This window comes from Meleagris gallopavo, chromosome 1, assembly GCF_000146605.3.
Source record: "Meleagris gallopavo isolate NT-WF06-2002-E0010 breed Aviagen turkey brand Nicholas breeding stock chromosome 1, Turkey_5.1, whole genome shotgun sequence".
Lineage (NCBI taxonomy): Eukaryota > Metazoa > Chordata > Aves > Galliformes > Phasianidae > Meleagris > Meleagris gallopavo.
Window position 1 is genome coordinate 102,072,820 of NC_015011.2, and position 15,356 is coordinate 102,088,175.

At 44.7% G+C, this 15,356-nt stretch overlaps 1 protein-coding gene across 4 annotated transcripts in view; it reads left to right on the plus strand.

Annotated features, from left to right (window-relative positions):
• The first annotated feature begins 2,464 nt into the window (after positions 1–2,464).
• TIAM1 (TIAM Rac1 associated GEF 1) overlaps positions 2,465–15,356 on the plus strand; it is a 114,143-nt gene continuing 101,251 nt past the window's right edge. For 3 of the 4 annotated variants that reach the window (XM_010722814.3, XM_010722819.3, XM_003202907.4), the window contains exon 1: positions 2,466–2,576. Coding sequence is in view for 2 of the 4 variants with exons in the window: in XM_003202907.4 (XP_003202955.2) it covers positions 2,552–2,576 (25 nt within the window). In the remaining 2 variants the exon portion in view is untranslated. Of the gene's footprint in view, positions 2,577–15,356 lie in introns of all 4 variants that reach the window. The other variant, XM_010722825.3, reaches the window with a different exon arrangement.

The following is a 15,356-nucleotide window of genomic DNA, read 5'->3' on the forward strand; positions in this document are numbered from 1 at the left end:
ACAGGTTTTGGTAGGTCTTTGCTAATTGCAGGGGAGCACCACGGTTTATACAAGCTAGCATGTGCATCTGGGAGAAAGCCCACATCAAAAGGCATGTATTGAAATGGCTTAGTGGGGTTGACAGCATGGCTGGGCCTGGAAATGCCTGTTCTGGGACTGGCGGGCCTGAACCAACAGGCTGAGGTGGGGTGTTGCCAGCTGGCTGTTCCCCATCCTACCTGCGCCTGTTACTTTGCTCTGGAAATCTCTGGGGCCTTTGCGGGCCATGTTCCTCAGCCTGGTTCTGGAGAAGGGTCATCCTTTTTGCACCGGGTCAAGATGGGGAGGTGAAATTACTGCTTTTGGTCCTCCTGCAGCAGTTTAAAATTCATCGGTGGCCAGGCTGACTGTTGCCTTGTTTGCCTGAAGGTATCTCCTAGAGGGGAAGGCAGACACATCTAGCCAGTGTTTTGGGGGGATCCTGGGCTGGTTGTGGACTTGGTCTAGATAATCAGGAGCCGGCAGGAGAAGGTGTCACAAAGCGCTGTAACAAAATGCAAATCCATTTAAGGCTTGTAGCAAAAGGGTGTGCCTCTTTGGTCTTTCTAAGCTGAAAAACACTTCAGACAATCACTTTCAATCTCACATCGTAAGCATATATGCTTCTTCTTTGGGACTTGAGAGTAATTGCTTTGTATCTTAGGGAGCTTGTGTGTATGCATGTGTGTGTATATGTACACACCAGTTTCCACGTAACAGAGAAGCCATTTTGGTGCTGGTGACTAAGTGCAGATGACATGGGAGCTCCCAACATGGTTTTGCCTTTCGGGCTGTTCAAATGCGTTGAAGACGGTGAGTGTTTGCTGTGCCCTGCTGAACCTGGAGCAGGTGGGAGCAGCTGTCATCTGAATCACTCCCAACTTGCCAAACCTGCTCGCTAGCCTGCTTGGGATTTGCTGTTGCCCTTCCTAAGCACTTCAGGAGGAGTCAGCCTGCTCCCCTGGTCTGCCTGCGGTTTCTTTCTTCTGGCTGGCCCACAGATGTTTGGCTTTACTCATTCTGTGCTCAAATTAGCAGTAAGGCTGGGGATTGGTCTTTCCATTACTTTCTTTTCCAAGCATGCGTTCAGTCCCATCCCTCCCTCAGCCCTTTTGCTGTTGCGACGGAGAACTGCCCTGCTCCGCAGGAGTGCCTGCAGCCACAGGGGGACCCGGTGGTTTCTGAGCGTGGGCAGATACATGGAAAGATCTGACTTAGATGTGAAGTTAAACAAAGCCTGCTGTTTGAAGTGGACTAAAACTGACTGTTCCGCAAGTAAACTCAGCTTGCATGCATGCCTATTTCCGATAAAGGGGTGTATAAGAATGGTTGTGCAGAATCACATCACTTGTCCAGCTGCCTCAGCTTGGCTGTTCCGGGAAAGTTTCTTCTCCTCCCATCCCATCCTCCAGCATCCATAGCACCTGAGCATGGGGAGCCCCATAGGTCTGTGTTTGTTGCAGTTGAACAAAACCATGGAAGAGCTGCGGTCTTGTGCCTATCTTTTGTAGTTTCTTCTTCTTTTTGTAATAATTTTGTCCTTTGCCCAGTTTGTCGGAGATTGCAGAGGTCAGAACTTCTAGAATACAGTTAGTGCTCTGTATTTTTGAAGCATCACACTGAGCTGTAAATTTGTTGTTTAATTTAGTGGTTTCTGTTTGTATAAAATATTGACTGTGTTGTCTGCATCATTCCAAGAATAGTTTGATAACTGTTTTTCTTCTTCCTTATAATTGAGCACAGAGTCAAAATAGGGGAAACTGATGGATAAACACAACTGCTTAGGATTTATATTTATGTTTCTTTTTGGTAGCAGCCATTAGAAAATCCTGATTTTGGGGACTGTACTGATTCAAACTGAATTTAGAAACAGCTATGTGAAAGCAGTGAACTCAGAAATACCTGATCCATGCGGAGTTTTCAGATCTCTTCAGTTTCTTTGCACCAGTGGACAATGAAACGTGGAACAGTTAGTCATGCATGTATTCCCAGAGGAACACCTGAGGAGAGATCTTGCAGTACATAAGACAGTCGAGGACAACAACAAGAAGTGCAGAATAAGTCAGAAGTTTTTATTTTGAGTTGCCCCCTGAAAATGTGTGCAAACCTTGGGCAGGGCGCAGTTCAGCGAAGCCACAGAGGGGACCACTGTGCTGTGGTCACAGGCATGAGTTGCCACTGTCGGCGGGCTGGGTGTTGTAATTATGGGCTGCCCTTGCTCTTCGTCATGCCGGTGAGTTAAAGCCACCCCGGAGGGGAGTCCTCAGGAGCTGGGATTTCGGGAGCCAGCGGCTGAGTGGCAGCAGTTCCCACCAGCCAGCGCCTGGGGAGCGCTGTGAGGAGGATTACAGGGAGAGGGAGGGAGGGAGGGATGGTGAGAGCCCAAGCCTTCAAACACACCCAATGGGCCCATCTCATCTTCGCATGAAACTTCGTGAGTTACACCCACTCTGAAGCAGAAGGAGAATGAAACGCTGACGCTTCCTCCTTTCTGTTATTGGCAGCCAGCGCTTGTGAAACACGGCAAGCAAAGATGTTTGTGCTACTGATGATGAACGGTAAGCTGATTTACAGCAGCACAAACTTCTTCTGGGGGCCGGGTTGGGGACAGCAGTTAAGCTCAGGCTGTGAAATGTGTCTGTGGGCTGTTGCGTTGTTGTGCTGTCTGAAATGCAGCGTGTCTGGGAACCTCTGTGAGGTTTTCCTCTCTCAGCTTGCGTCTTTTCTCACCGTGGACAGAGGTGTTTCTTTTTCTAAGTCATGTTTAATGGGATCATCAGGCACTGTTTGCTTTTAGGGGGCTTGTGCTTGTTGCAGGTACGGACACACCACGCTATTGTTGCAGGCAGGGAGAACTCAGAGTGATTGAAAGGGAGCCAGGTATTTAGTAGCTAAATTCCCTCAGAGAGAAAATGTAGTATCTTGTTACTTGTTCAAGATGCTTCCCTTCTCCAGCTGTCTGGCTGTATTTTTGGTAATTACAGGTTGCCATGCTCTTTAATTGTTTAAAATGAGCTCTGCAAAAGGTTTCAACTTGAATTGAGCTCTGTTAGGTGTTTCTGTGAGGCACTGAAAGCTGAAACATTCTGAAGGGCGATGCTGCAGCACCCTTAAATCAGGTGAGAAGGGGGGTCTGAAGGGTCTCGCAGCTGGCCACATCCTGACAGTGCTGCAGAAGCAGGCTGCATGAGGCTGTCCTGCATCAAGTTGCTTGCTTTTTCTGATTACTGCTCTGCTTACCAAGATGTTCCATACACCAGTCGCTATCTTTAAATCTAAATTGCTTAATTCTTGTGTTGGTGACGGGAAATGTGGGCACCCTGGCCATGCAGTTACAGTGACTAAGACAGCATTCAGAATCGGCCCGGCCCTGGGGCTGTCTGTGTGGCACTGCACTGCGACCCTGACCTACTGGGATGCCACTGGGATACAGGGTGCTTCCTGATGGAAGGAGTGGGGTTTGGGTCTGATTCACAGCTTATTGGCTCTGAGGAATTTTCCTGTGCGGAGGCAAAGTGTACCGTGTCTGTTTTTGGCAGAACAAAGTCACGCTGTAGCTGTTTTAAATGTTAGAGCTTTAATTGTTTCATTTAATATGCCAGAAACCCATTGTCAAGGCAGCTATTAATTCCTCTGACAGTGTTTTGATATTCCAGGGGTGACTGAAATGTTCGCTTGCTGTTGGTGTTCTGGAGCCAAAGGAGCAGGTCTGTGGGTGTCAGTGGGCTGCTTGTTTTTCCCCAATCCTTTCAGAGGCAGAAGTGATCTGTGCACTACAAGAAATGTGTGGCAAATCACTGTGTTAATCATGGCAAATGGCGCTAAGGGACCAAGAGCAGAAGCGTGGCGTGCCTGCTTGCACCTCCTCAAGGAACTCGCTCTTGAAAGGATGCCCGTCTGTGTGCGAGAGGGTTCCAACTTGTTTTGAAGCAGAACCACTTTGTTTTTCCAGAATGTATGTTGGGATTAAATCTGCCAAGCCACAGATTTGCATCATTCAAGCATTTGCTTTAGCTTTATGCTTTTGCTCCAGGAAATCAGTGATGGGGTTTCTGCTGGCTTCAGCATAGGGCAAGCATTGCTTCTGCACGATGGCAGCCTGGGGGAATACAGAGGTGGGAGCAAGCCAGCTAGATATTGGTCTTCTGAGCAGACACAGCTGACTTTCAATGAAGCTACACATTACATTGGACACTAGGAGAGGATCAGGTTGGATACAGATTAGGTTGGCTATTAGGAAGTCTTTCTTCTCAGCAAGAGCAGTGAGGCAGTGGCACAGGCTGCCCAGGGAGGTGGTGGAATCACCGTCCCTGGAGGTGTTCAAGAACCGTGTGGATGTGGCACTGAGGGACGTGGGCAGTGAGCGTGGTGGGGGTGGGCTGATGGTTGGACTGGATGACTCTATGGCAGCAGAATTCTTTGGCACTGCCCTTAGCTTTGACATTGACTAACTAGCTAGTGCTGGTCTCTGCCATTGCAAAGAAATAAAAGGTCTTTGGTGGCGACCGGAAGAGAATAACTGCTCCATAACAATTTTTTAAGAGAGCAAAATCAAATACAAAAGAAATCTTGGTGTCAAATATTTGAAAGAATTTAGCAAGAAAGAGGGCGGCTCTCTGCTGATTTGTATTTCTCAGTATTTTGTTAAACTGGAGACTATCTGGTGTGTTCCAGTGAGTTCTATGGAACAGTAATCCATTGCTGGATGAGGAGAATGCATTATTTATAGATTAGAGTGTTTTAACATCCTGGTGTGGGGTTGTTTAAGAAGGTCAGGATTCAGAGTGCTGGAAATGGGATTAGCCCAGCTGTGCTGCAGACAGTGCAGAAGGAGGGGAAAAGAGGAAGTTATCAAGTAAATATTTATGTTTTTATTGTGCCTTACAAGACATAAGTCACATCAGATTGAAGGGTTTCTGGAACCAAAATGTAGTTTTCTCCTTATGGGTCACAACATTTCAAGTCTTAATTGAATTGTAAACAAACACCAGCATCCTTTTTTTCCTAACTCAGCAGGCTGTCTCTCTGCTGCCAGTTTGCTTTCTCCGTGGGATGGTGTCAAAAGACTGGAGGAGCAGAGAGCATCTGTGATAATACTCAACCCCCCTTCCTTCCTGGGGAAAGCAAGCATTTTGTGTGTGTGCAGAGGCTCTGGAAATGCAGCCCCCTTGGCCAGCAGTGAGAGACTTGTAGGCAAACGGGCGTTGGGTTGATTCACTGCAACACACTTCTAATGTAATTGCTTTTTCAAGCTCCCAATTAGGCTTTCAGCAAGACGTGGAATACCATGTTCTCAGGTAGCTGAAAATATTCTTGGAAAGCCAGCACGCAAGTGATCCCACAGTGAGGTGTGGGGTGGTAGCTGAAGGCTGGCTCACGGAAGACTAGTAGTGTCTTCTGTTGCATTTTCTACTGTTGTCTGGAGCTGGTCTTGATTATGAAGTAATTAAGAGCTCAAACTCAGTGTCGTTAATGGAGTTTAACAAATTGCCAGGCTTCGGCCAAGCTGCAGTAACTGTGTGCGTGCAGTTAGGATTACAGTGAGTGTGCCGTGGTGCGACTTCAGCGAGAGAGATGTAAGATAAATTGCACTGCCTCATATTGCCATGGGTGTAACTGAGTTACAGCTAATGAGCAGCAGCTCTGTAAGTAAGCTGGAGTAACTGGCTTGGGCCTGACCACAAATCACTGCGCATGCATCAGTGGTGCTGTAGTGCTTGCTGAGTGCTTGCAGACGGGGGCATTTCAGGAGTGGTTTGGATCTGTCAGAAGATCAGGCATACAAATTGCCTGGGAACACGGGGAGATTCATATGCTGGTAGCCAATATAGATAGACTCCTCCTGAAAGGTGAGGGTGCTGGTGGCAGGGATGGTTCTGGTAGCAGTTGGGTTTTCCATTAAAGAGATGGAAGAGGCAAAAGCACTCTGAAGAGACAGAGACCTTTTTTTGCTTTTTTTCCTTCCAGTCAGTTTGGAGCTGGCAAGCTTAGTCTCATATGACTAGTGCAAGAAAATGTCTGGCTTGTTGAAGGGATTTTGTATTGAATGGTGAACATTGAAAGAGCACTTGGATAGCATTGTTTTTATGAAACAGATGGATGAGTGATGCTCTGTACTCCTGTCACTGAGGATCTCTGGTGGTCATGTCAGAGGAGAAATAAATAAACCTTCTGCCATCTTCTTCCCAGTTGAAAATGGCTTTGTTACTCACTTGTATTCACCATTATGGGGAAGGTATATTGAGACTGTGCTCCAGGCCCTGAGACATTTAAGTGGAGGCAAAGGCTCCTTTTTGCACAAGGAGATGGGATGGCTGTGGGATGTACAAGTTAGAGCTGTGCCTGGCACTAGAGCAGGAGTTGGGATCAGGTCCTGGGCACACATCTTGGCCAGCATTGGTTGATAGATGCATTTCTTGCACATCAACTGATGTATTACCTAGCTGAAGTCAACTAAAGTAATTTTAATAATTTGCGTGGGGTGTGCTAGATATTGTAAAAATCCCCAAAGTCAGTGTGTCCAGTGGCATTAACCATGTGGCATAATCTTTCCAGCTTGATATTAGTGAACACAACCAATCAATCTAAAGGAGAAAAAATGTATCCATATAATGACTACTGTTTGGTGGGCATTGCTTCTGAGATGGGTCAGGAATACTGGAGGTGTTCTCAATCCCATGCTTGCCAGCCAAGCAGACCCCAAGAAGTGGCTGCACGTGAGCTTTGTCTCCTGTTCCTGGGCTGTGGAGGGCCCCTCTGTGTGTGCCAAAAGCTGAGACACTTGAAGCCACTGCCTCTGCCATGGGAGTGTGACTTGCTCCAGGTTGGGGTCCTGGGTGGGGGGCTGTTTGTGAGAGCTGCAGATTTATGCCGTGAATCAAAGTGGTTTCTGCAAACATTTGCTGGGTGTCGGATGAATGTCAGTGGAATCGGTGAGTAATAAAGTGCCAAAGGTTGCTTTGTTTCAAAGTAACTAATTTGTTATTTTTTTTAAACTGTGACAAAGGATCCAATTTCCCTGTGCAAAGCGACAGTGCTCTTTCTCACCTTTTTTTTCCTTTAAGTGAGAGGCAAGTTGCATTTTTCTTGACTTTCATGGCATCCCAAAGAGGAGTTAGCAAGAGACTGCTGTGAGAGGTGTGAAGCACTAGCAGTGCATGGGATCTTGGTGTGAGATTCAAGGCAGAATACGGAACTGCGTGTAGTTAGAAGTTGGAGGACTAAACTTCTGATAAAAGAAGTTGTTTTCTTTCTGCTTTCCTCTTTTCAAAGCAAATTAATCTTAATGCTTCAGTAACATCTGGATGGTTTCTTGGTAATCTTTTTTTGTTTTTGTTTGGAGAGAGTATATTTTTTGTATTTTGTCATGGAGTGAAAAATTACTATAATTTACCAGCCTGATTTATTTTTTTTTAAATTTGGGAAGTCACAGTATTTGATATGTTCCATCAAGCTGTCATTTCTGGAGGCACAGGAATTGAATGCATGACATTTCAGCTTTTGTTTACTGTTTAGAACAGATCTTTATACTTGACATGGTTACCTAAGCATACCTTAAAGTTTGGAATTTATTTTGTTAAGAGAAATTAAGAGGAATAAGAATTTTTTTTTGAGCAAGAGGTAGATGTAGTCGGTTGCTTTGGGCCACCCAGACTTGGTAAATCTGTATAAATATCCAGAGCTCCACAAAAACTGTGGAGGCCACTTGGGGTCCCTGAGGAACGTAGAAGACTGCAGCATGTAGCAAGGTTAGCTTCTGTTTTTGCCTTCATGTTTCAGAGAATCTTATGGCCGACCGCACTGGGATCTCCTTTTCCAGGGCAATGGTAGTTGTGTGAAACCTCAGTGACATTAATGGGGTGTTTGGCAGGCTTGATGCCAGTGGCATGTTGTTGGTAGCCCATCAGGTAACTGGAAGCTGCGGTGATGGCCCCATGTTGGAATTGAAGGGCAGCAGGCAAGAGGAGGGGCAGGGAGGGGCTGACTGTGAGGAGATTGTAGGAAGGACAAGGATTTAGAGGATGGAGGGGAGAGAGAGCTGGAAACAAGGATTTGCCTCTGAACTGAACGTATTGGTGGGCTAGAGTCTTGTCAAGTTCTGTAGGACAAGAGGTAATGGCCTCAACTTGTGCCAGGGGAGGTTCAGGTTGGGTATTAGGAACAATTTCTTCTCAGAAAGAGTGGTAATGCATTGGAACAGGCTGCCCAGGAAGGTGGTGAAGTTATCCCTGGAGATGTTCAAGAGCCATGTGGCTGTGGCTCTGAGGGACGTGGTTAGTGGGCATGGTGGGAGTGGGCTGACAAGGTGGACTAAATGCTTCTAGTGGTCTTTTCCAACCTTAGCAGTTTTATGATTCTATGTTTTTAGATTGGTTAATCCTTCTGGAAGACAAGAGGCTAAGCCACTTGATGCCTTCCGAAAGCCTTTTGAATGGTACAGTTCCCCCAAAGCACTGGGTACCATGGGAAGTGGGAGCTGGGTCTGCTTCGCTGCTCCAGACACAGTGCAGCTTCCCCTCTGCCAGCACCAAACAGTTGATGGACACAAGATGATGGACAGGCCAAATCTACAATAAGGAAAGCAGCTTCAGCTCTGTGTGAACTCCTGCATCAAACATCACATATCATGGTGTGATAGTAAAGCAGGTGGGAAGTCAGATTTTAGTCTACATTGGAGCTTTGAGATGCAATCACAGCATCAGTATGGCAAGGTCTGTGGTAAATCTCAGGAGATGATTTGGGTAGATGGTATCTTGGAACAGAGACATTTCAAGAGAACACATCTCCTGTGTGTAAAACACAGACACAGCAATCTGTGAAATGTATAGGAAGTATGTCAGTGGAGTATGCTATTTTTGCATAATTCAGCAACGCAGAATGTTGGAGAAATGTGTCTTGTGAAAGTAAGCAGTGAAGTGCTGTAACAAATGCTTATTTGGTGCTGTGCATGAATGTGAAGGAAAAAAAGGTGGAAGTCTTTGAGGACTAACAAAAGGAGCCCAGATACACCACAGTTCTCATATAGTGAGTGGTCAGGCAGACAAACTTGCGAATAAATCTATTAAGAGAAAAAATATCCTATATACTAAAATTTGTAGAGTTACAGAGATGGGCAATCCTAAAAGCCCTAGTACATTGTAGTATTTGGTTGACAGAATAGAAAAGAGCTTTGAAGTGGCTCTCCAAGGGTGTCACCTCATTCCTTGGAGAATGGCTTTCCTTCTGGGTCTGTTAGCAGGGGCTGCCGGTAGCTTCGGATTTGGGGTTTGCTTTTCACCATTGTGCTATTTGGGATATAGAGTCCTGTGCTCTTAGGAAGATTTACAACATTTTAATGTTATTTACTGGATATGCTTTGAATATTTGCAGTGCATTTTACCCTCAATTGTTTTAGCCTAGAGGTGTGTTCTGAAAGAGCAACAAGAAGCCTGAGATCTTCCCTTTGAAGTCAGTTTTGGGTTCTGGTGACCTCATTTCCAAGATGTAGGCCTGCCTTCCATCCTCTTAAGGACTTGTACCCTTGTATGGCGCTGTGGGCTAGCCCGCTTTGTGGGGCTGCCTGTTGCTTGCCACTGCAACCTGCTCCAACTTTGCTTGTTCCTGCTGCGCTTGGTCTAGGTCTACTGGCTGATGATCCTGTTTCTGAAACACTGTCTTAGCCAGTGCTGCCTGAGATTGCTGGATACCCCTCATCCAGCTGGGGCTGGCCACCCTTAGCTTGCCTGTAATTTAGACAAGATGGCAGGCAAGCAGTAGATAGCCAGTTTTTTAAGAGCAGTTTTGAACCTGCTCATCAGAGTGAAGATCTCCAACTTTAAACGCACCGAGACCGGCCAGCTGCAGAGAGCTATTTCTGTGCAGGAATCCCTTTAATGTTTAATGCACTTTTGCTAATTGAACCCCGTGATGAGTCACTTAAGGGAGCAGCGTCAGATTTTCAAAACCTCTGCCCACCTGTTGTTTCCTCTGGCTTCTTTGTGGCATGCCGAAGTCCAAAATTATTCAGAGAGAGAAGTAAAACAAATCCAAGGGAAAATAGGTTTTGGCACTGTTATACTGATGAGAAGGAATCTGGGATTACAACATTTTCAGCACGTATTAAAAGTTAAACTTTCATTGAATTCTCTGAAAAATGGAGTGTTTAAGTATGTGAGGATAAAAGCTTTTAGAACATTTTATTCCTCTCAGAGCTACTGATTCATTCAGTACATGACAGTAAAATTTCTTGCTTCGCTGCAATCTGCAGAAAGGCATTAGTCATGTCTTAATGTTGCCCAGAATTTGGTACAGAAGGCAGAGATGGCATCTTCATGCCTTCTTGACAGTGCTTGCTTTTCATTATCCTCGTCGCGCCAAGAGGTACCAAAATGTGTCGACATGAGTTTCTTAGCAAGGTTCTCAGGAGGTCTCAGAAATAAATCAAGTTGCGCAGCCTCTCCAAAGGCTTCACTTGCCCGTGCTCTCAGCTCCCCACTAGAAGGGCACTGAGTCCACCAGTGTCCAGGACTGGAGCCACCCTGCAGGTCCCCCCCGGGGTGTTTCAGGCTCTCCCGCAACTGAGTGAGGCAGAGATTTGGGATTATTGACAAATGAAATTAATTTGTTATGACTAAAGCTGGACCGAATTTCATGTTTAGAGTCTCTCCTAGTAAAACCGACAGAGCAATAAGCGGATTATCTTCTTCCGACCTCCTTTTTTTAAACCAAATAGATGAATGCTGGAGGCCAGGGATTCATATTCCATCGTGCCTGACCTACAATTTATTGCAGCATTACCTCAAAGTAATTGAGTGGGTCCTACAAGTCTGTGTATCAGGCTAATATTAGTTGTCTCTTAAGGAGGTGCATGTGATTCCTCTCAATTAATTTTGGAGAGGCTTTTTATGTGAGGTAAAATGATGTTGTGTTTTTCTGATGCCCTGATGAAATTGTGCAGTGCTGAGCACAGCCTCTCCTATCTAACTAGGTATTTGTCATCAGCACTTCATCTGCTCAAATACCTCACCTGTATAAATAGATTTATTCTCACTTAATTTCAGACGCATAGGAAAGCACTTGCTCCATCTGCAAAACGAGATTTGAGATGCAGGGAGATTTAAGATTCTTGCCTGTGAATCCATGGAATTAAATTGGAGAGTAGAGCTTTAGTCTCGTCCCTTAGCTGTGAGATGCAGCCTTCGCTTAAGCTTCACAACTAAATAAACTAATAAACCTGTCAGTGTGGATGCTGCAGTCTGAGATTCTTAGCTTGCAATGAAACAGAATCCTCTGGAATTTAAAAGTTTAGGAAGAAGGATGCAGCAGCTTTGAGCCACATGCCCCTCTTTGCAAAACACCCCACATGGCTCCTCTGACGGTTCTCCTAAAATCTTTTTTGAATAAGAGAAAATAAGCAGTAGAGCAAAATGTAAGAAAACAACAGGAGCATGAACATGCCTGATATAAGTGCTGCAGGTTATTCCATCAGGCTAATGACAGAAAATAGGCATGCCTGATGGGACAGACGGCCTTGTATTGTGTGGTTGGATCTATTCAGCAGCACAGAGCGTGATCTGAAGTGCTACCTGTTAGCATTAGCTGATAGCTGTAAATTTGAAGACTCAAGGTTTTGTGATAGTTTCTGGATGGATGCGATTATCTCAACAGCTACACTTGAAAGCCATTATTTTATTTTCACTATGACGCTGTAATAATGCTAAAAGGATTAAACAGAAATGTATGTGAAGAACTTGATCCCTTAGAGTATGAGGCATACAAATTGCATGCCTGAGCTGGGTTATCATGATTTTATACAGAAATTGAATGTTGTTTGTTTTTCTTTTGACTGAGTGATCAGTTATGCTTCCAGCTTGATGCAGACCGGTGCAGCTGCCCTTTTTCTTTGGGCTGTCATCAAAGATGTGTATGCACATTTGGCTCAGCAAGCTCATCAAGATGTGATCCTGGGGGATGCTCAGATATCTGAGTCCCTCCAGAGGCACCTGGAGGCCCGTGGGCTCCCCAGGTGAGTTACCCTGCTTATGATAAGAATCAGTAGATTGAACTTTCTTTGTTTTGTTGTCAAAAGGGTGGCATAGTGACCAGAGCTTAGGTCTCTCCACTCCTCTCCTACTGGCTGGAAAAATGTGGGGTGTGCACCAGAGGCCCTCTGGGGCATGGGGTCCAGCAGTGGCCATGTGTGGCATGTAGATGGGACTCTTGGCCCTGCAAGTGCAGAAGAAAAGGTAGCTGAGGGTGTTGTCTTCTACAGCAGCAAATTAAGCCAAGCACTGAATCACCGACTGCCCGCAGCTGTCTATGCTGGTCCTTTACTGGAAGTTACTGCCCCTGCAGTGGTGGTAGTGATGAAATACTTGGTCTCTGAGCTGCTCAGCCTGTAAGCCCAAATTAAAATCAGAACAGTGCGCTTGGGTGTGCCCATGGTGATCCTTTCAGCCACCGCACCCTGACCAGCCTGCCCTTTGTATTTACAATCCCTTGCTACAGGTAAAATGATTGAGACCAAGTCACAAAACAGCACAATGTGAGAGTGAGGAGAAAGGATGAAATACTGCATTTCCACATATTTGCTTTAGGAGAAGTCATGTTTTGAACTTCATTTGAACAAGGTTCCTCTAGATGTTATGATAAGGGTGGTGAGACACTGGCACAGGTTGCCCAGAGAGGCGGTGGATGCTGTCTCTGGAAACACTCAAAGTCAGGCTGGACGGGGCTCTAAGCACCTGATGGAGCTGTGGGTGTCTCTGTTCACTGCAGGGAGGGTGGAGTAGATGGCCTTTAAGGATCTTTTCCAACTCAAATGTGTGTTTGTATTAACTTCTGATGGAACCAGAAGTGCAGAGTAATCCATAAAATTCTGTCAGATTTTTCTTCCAAGTCCTGTAGGTTATTCTTTCAATTAAACATGCATTAAATTTAAGTGATTTTTTTAGTAAGAGAGCACTGAAAATATTCTAAATAAAACCATTCGTTAGTCCAGAGTGAAACCATTTTAATTTAAAACCAGCAAATGTTTCAGCTGGGTTTCTATAACAATTATTACTTTTTAATTATTTATGTCATTTTTCCTCATTAAAAATTGAATTATTAGTATCCTAGTTCTAATTCTGCTCAGAATTAGACTTTTTACATGGCTTGGCATGTAAAATCACTTCCTGGCTTATTTCATGAAAAGCACTGCAACCTTCTTTGAAAAAATGGGATGATTATTGCATCAGCTTTTCTCCATCTATAGGGATTTGAAGATACTGGTAGGATGTTGAGGTTCTTCTGTAGGTTAGTCTAACAAACAAAATATTAATGCATTTAAGTCTGATGCTGAAGCATCAAGTTAGTTCATGTGACATCAATCACAGCTTCATGATCAGACTAGTTCAGTGTGTCATGTTCGGTATAGTGTTGTCTAAATTAAAATTTATGGTTAGTTGTCATGACACTGAATGTGATTTATCCTCATCTATTTTACTCTATATGCATATTCATAGACTCATAGAAAGGTTTGGGTTGGAAGGAACCTTAAAGATCATCAAATTCTAACCCTTACTGTGGGCAGTGCTGCCCTCCACCAGCTCAGGCTGCCCAGGGCCCCATCCAACCTGGCCTTGAGTGCCTCCAGGGATGGGGCACCACAACTTCTCTGGGCAGCTGTGCCAGTGCCTCAGCGCCTTTTGAGGCAAGAGCTTCCTTCTAACACCTAACATCTAACCTCAAACTGCTCTCTTTTAGTTAAAAGCCATTCTTTCTTGTCCTATCATTGTTCAACCCCTTTTCCAGTGTTAACAGTCTGTAGTTTTGTGCAGAGGCTATCAGGATCTCTGTTAGTGCGTCCCTAGAAGTGTTGCAGCGAAGGTGTGGAACCTTGAGAAGAAGCTGGCAGGCAGCAAGCTGCAGAGAAGCCATGGATGTGCCTTCTCAGAGCCCTCCTGCAGGTTCCCGTCTGCTGCTACACAGCCCCCAGCTCAGCACCCCTAGGACAAGCTGCTGAGGTGTCTGAGCACGTGGGCTGGAGTTATCACCCCACGGCATGAGCAAGGCTGGCGTTGTTGTTTCACACTGTCGCACAAGGATGTGCTTTGTGACTTACATCCTCTCTGTAGAAATTTATCAACACGTTACACTTGGCACAGCGAAGGAACCAAGAAAATTAACAACGTTTTGCTTTTTTATTGCAGCTTAGTACCAAGAACCGCACTTACGGTTGTTCAGTATTGTTATTTAATGCTTGTTTTTTTAAACAGGCTGAATTAGGAAAGATGTACAACTGAAACATCTTACTTATCTGTTCACAGCACATCACATTCTTCTCCTGAATATTTCCCTCAAGCTCCATTAATGAATTAATTGGGCAAAATCACACACTTAGAGGCCACAAAAAAATTATTTTCTGTTTCATTTTGATGGATATTGTCTTAAATGGTGCATGTGCAAGAAAACATGTAAGTAGTGTGCTTATGGGATCAACAATTCATAATTTAATTTAGGATGAAGTTACTGTCTGACAGGTAACTAAGAGAGCTGTCCTCTTGTCTCCATTAATCTTCATCTGAATGTTCACTAAAAAACAGCACAGGGATGGCTTCATTGCCTACACATTGCTAGCAGTCCTTTCTTTGCATTGATCTGTGCCTCAAGCTGCTCAAGTAAGTTATGGGTTAACTCTGTCTGGAATTCTGCATAATTTTTTAATCTTGTTTCTGTTTAATAAAGTTACTTGTCAGGGTGGTAGCTGAAATAAAGATCCCGATGTTGCTTTGTGGGACAATGCTTAAATTCATCCTCTAAGTATTAATATAAAAACATCCCTTGAGTCAGGTTAGAGCCAATTGCATTATGCCAGTGCTGAGCTTTTTTTCAGGTCTTATTTTATGGCATTTAAATATCTTCCTTGCAAGTGGGCATTAGATTTCTGTGGGGAAAAGAACATGAATTCTGGAAAACTCGCATAAACAAATTAGAATTGGCAAGCAGAACACTGCTGTGTTTTCCCTTCTTGCTAAAGGTTCCAGTAAGAAGGTCTCTTGACGATACAGAAATATCCCAGAATACAGGCTTTGTAGGAAGAAGCTGGAATCCAAAGCAGGGCCGTACCTTTTTCTTTTGAAGCACCATCCCGCCTATGTTTGCATTTTCTGCATTTTTCATCTTGTATTGACAGAGATACATCAGGATATGTTTGCTGAAAACAGAGGAATCAATGAATAAAGTCTTTTGCTCTATTGTTCCCCAAGCTGGTCATGGTTTTTTTTTTCCCTAAGCCTGTTAGGCTGGGCTTTAAAAAAGCGCTCACAAAACCCAAACAGTACAGCAAAACCAAAAGTGACAGAGCAGGTGTTGCTTAC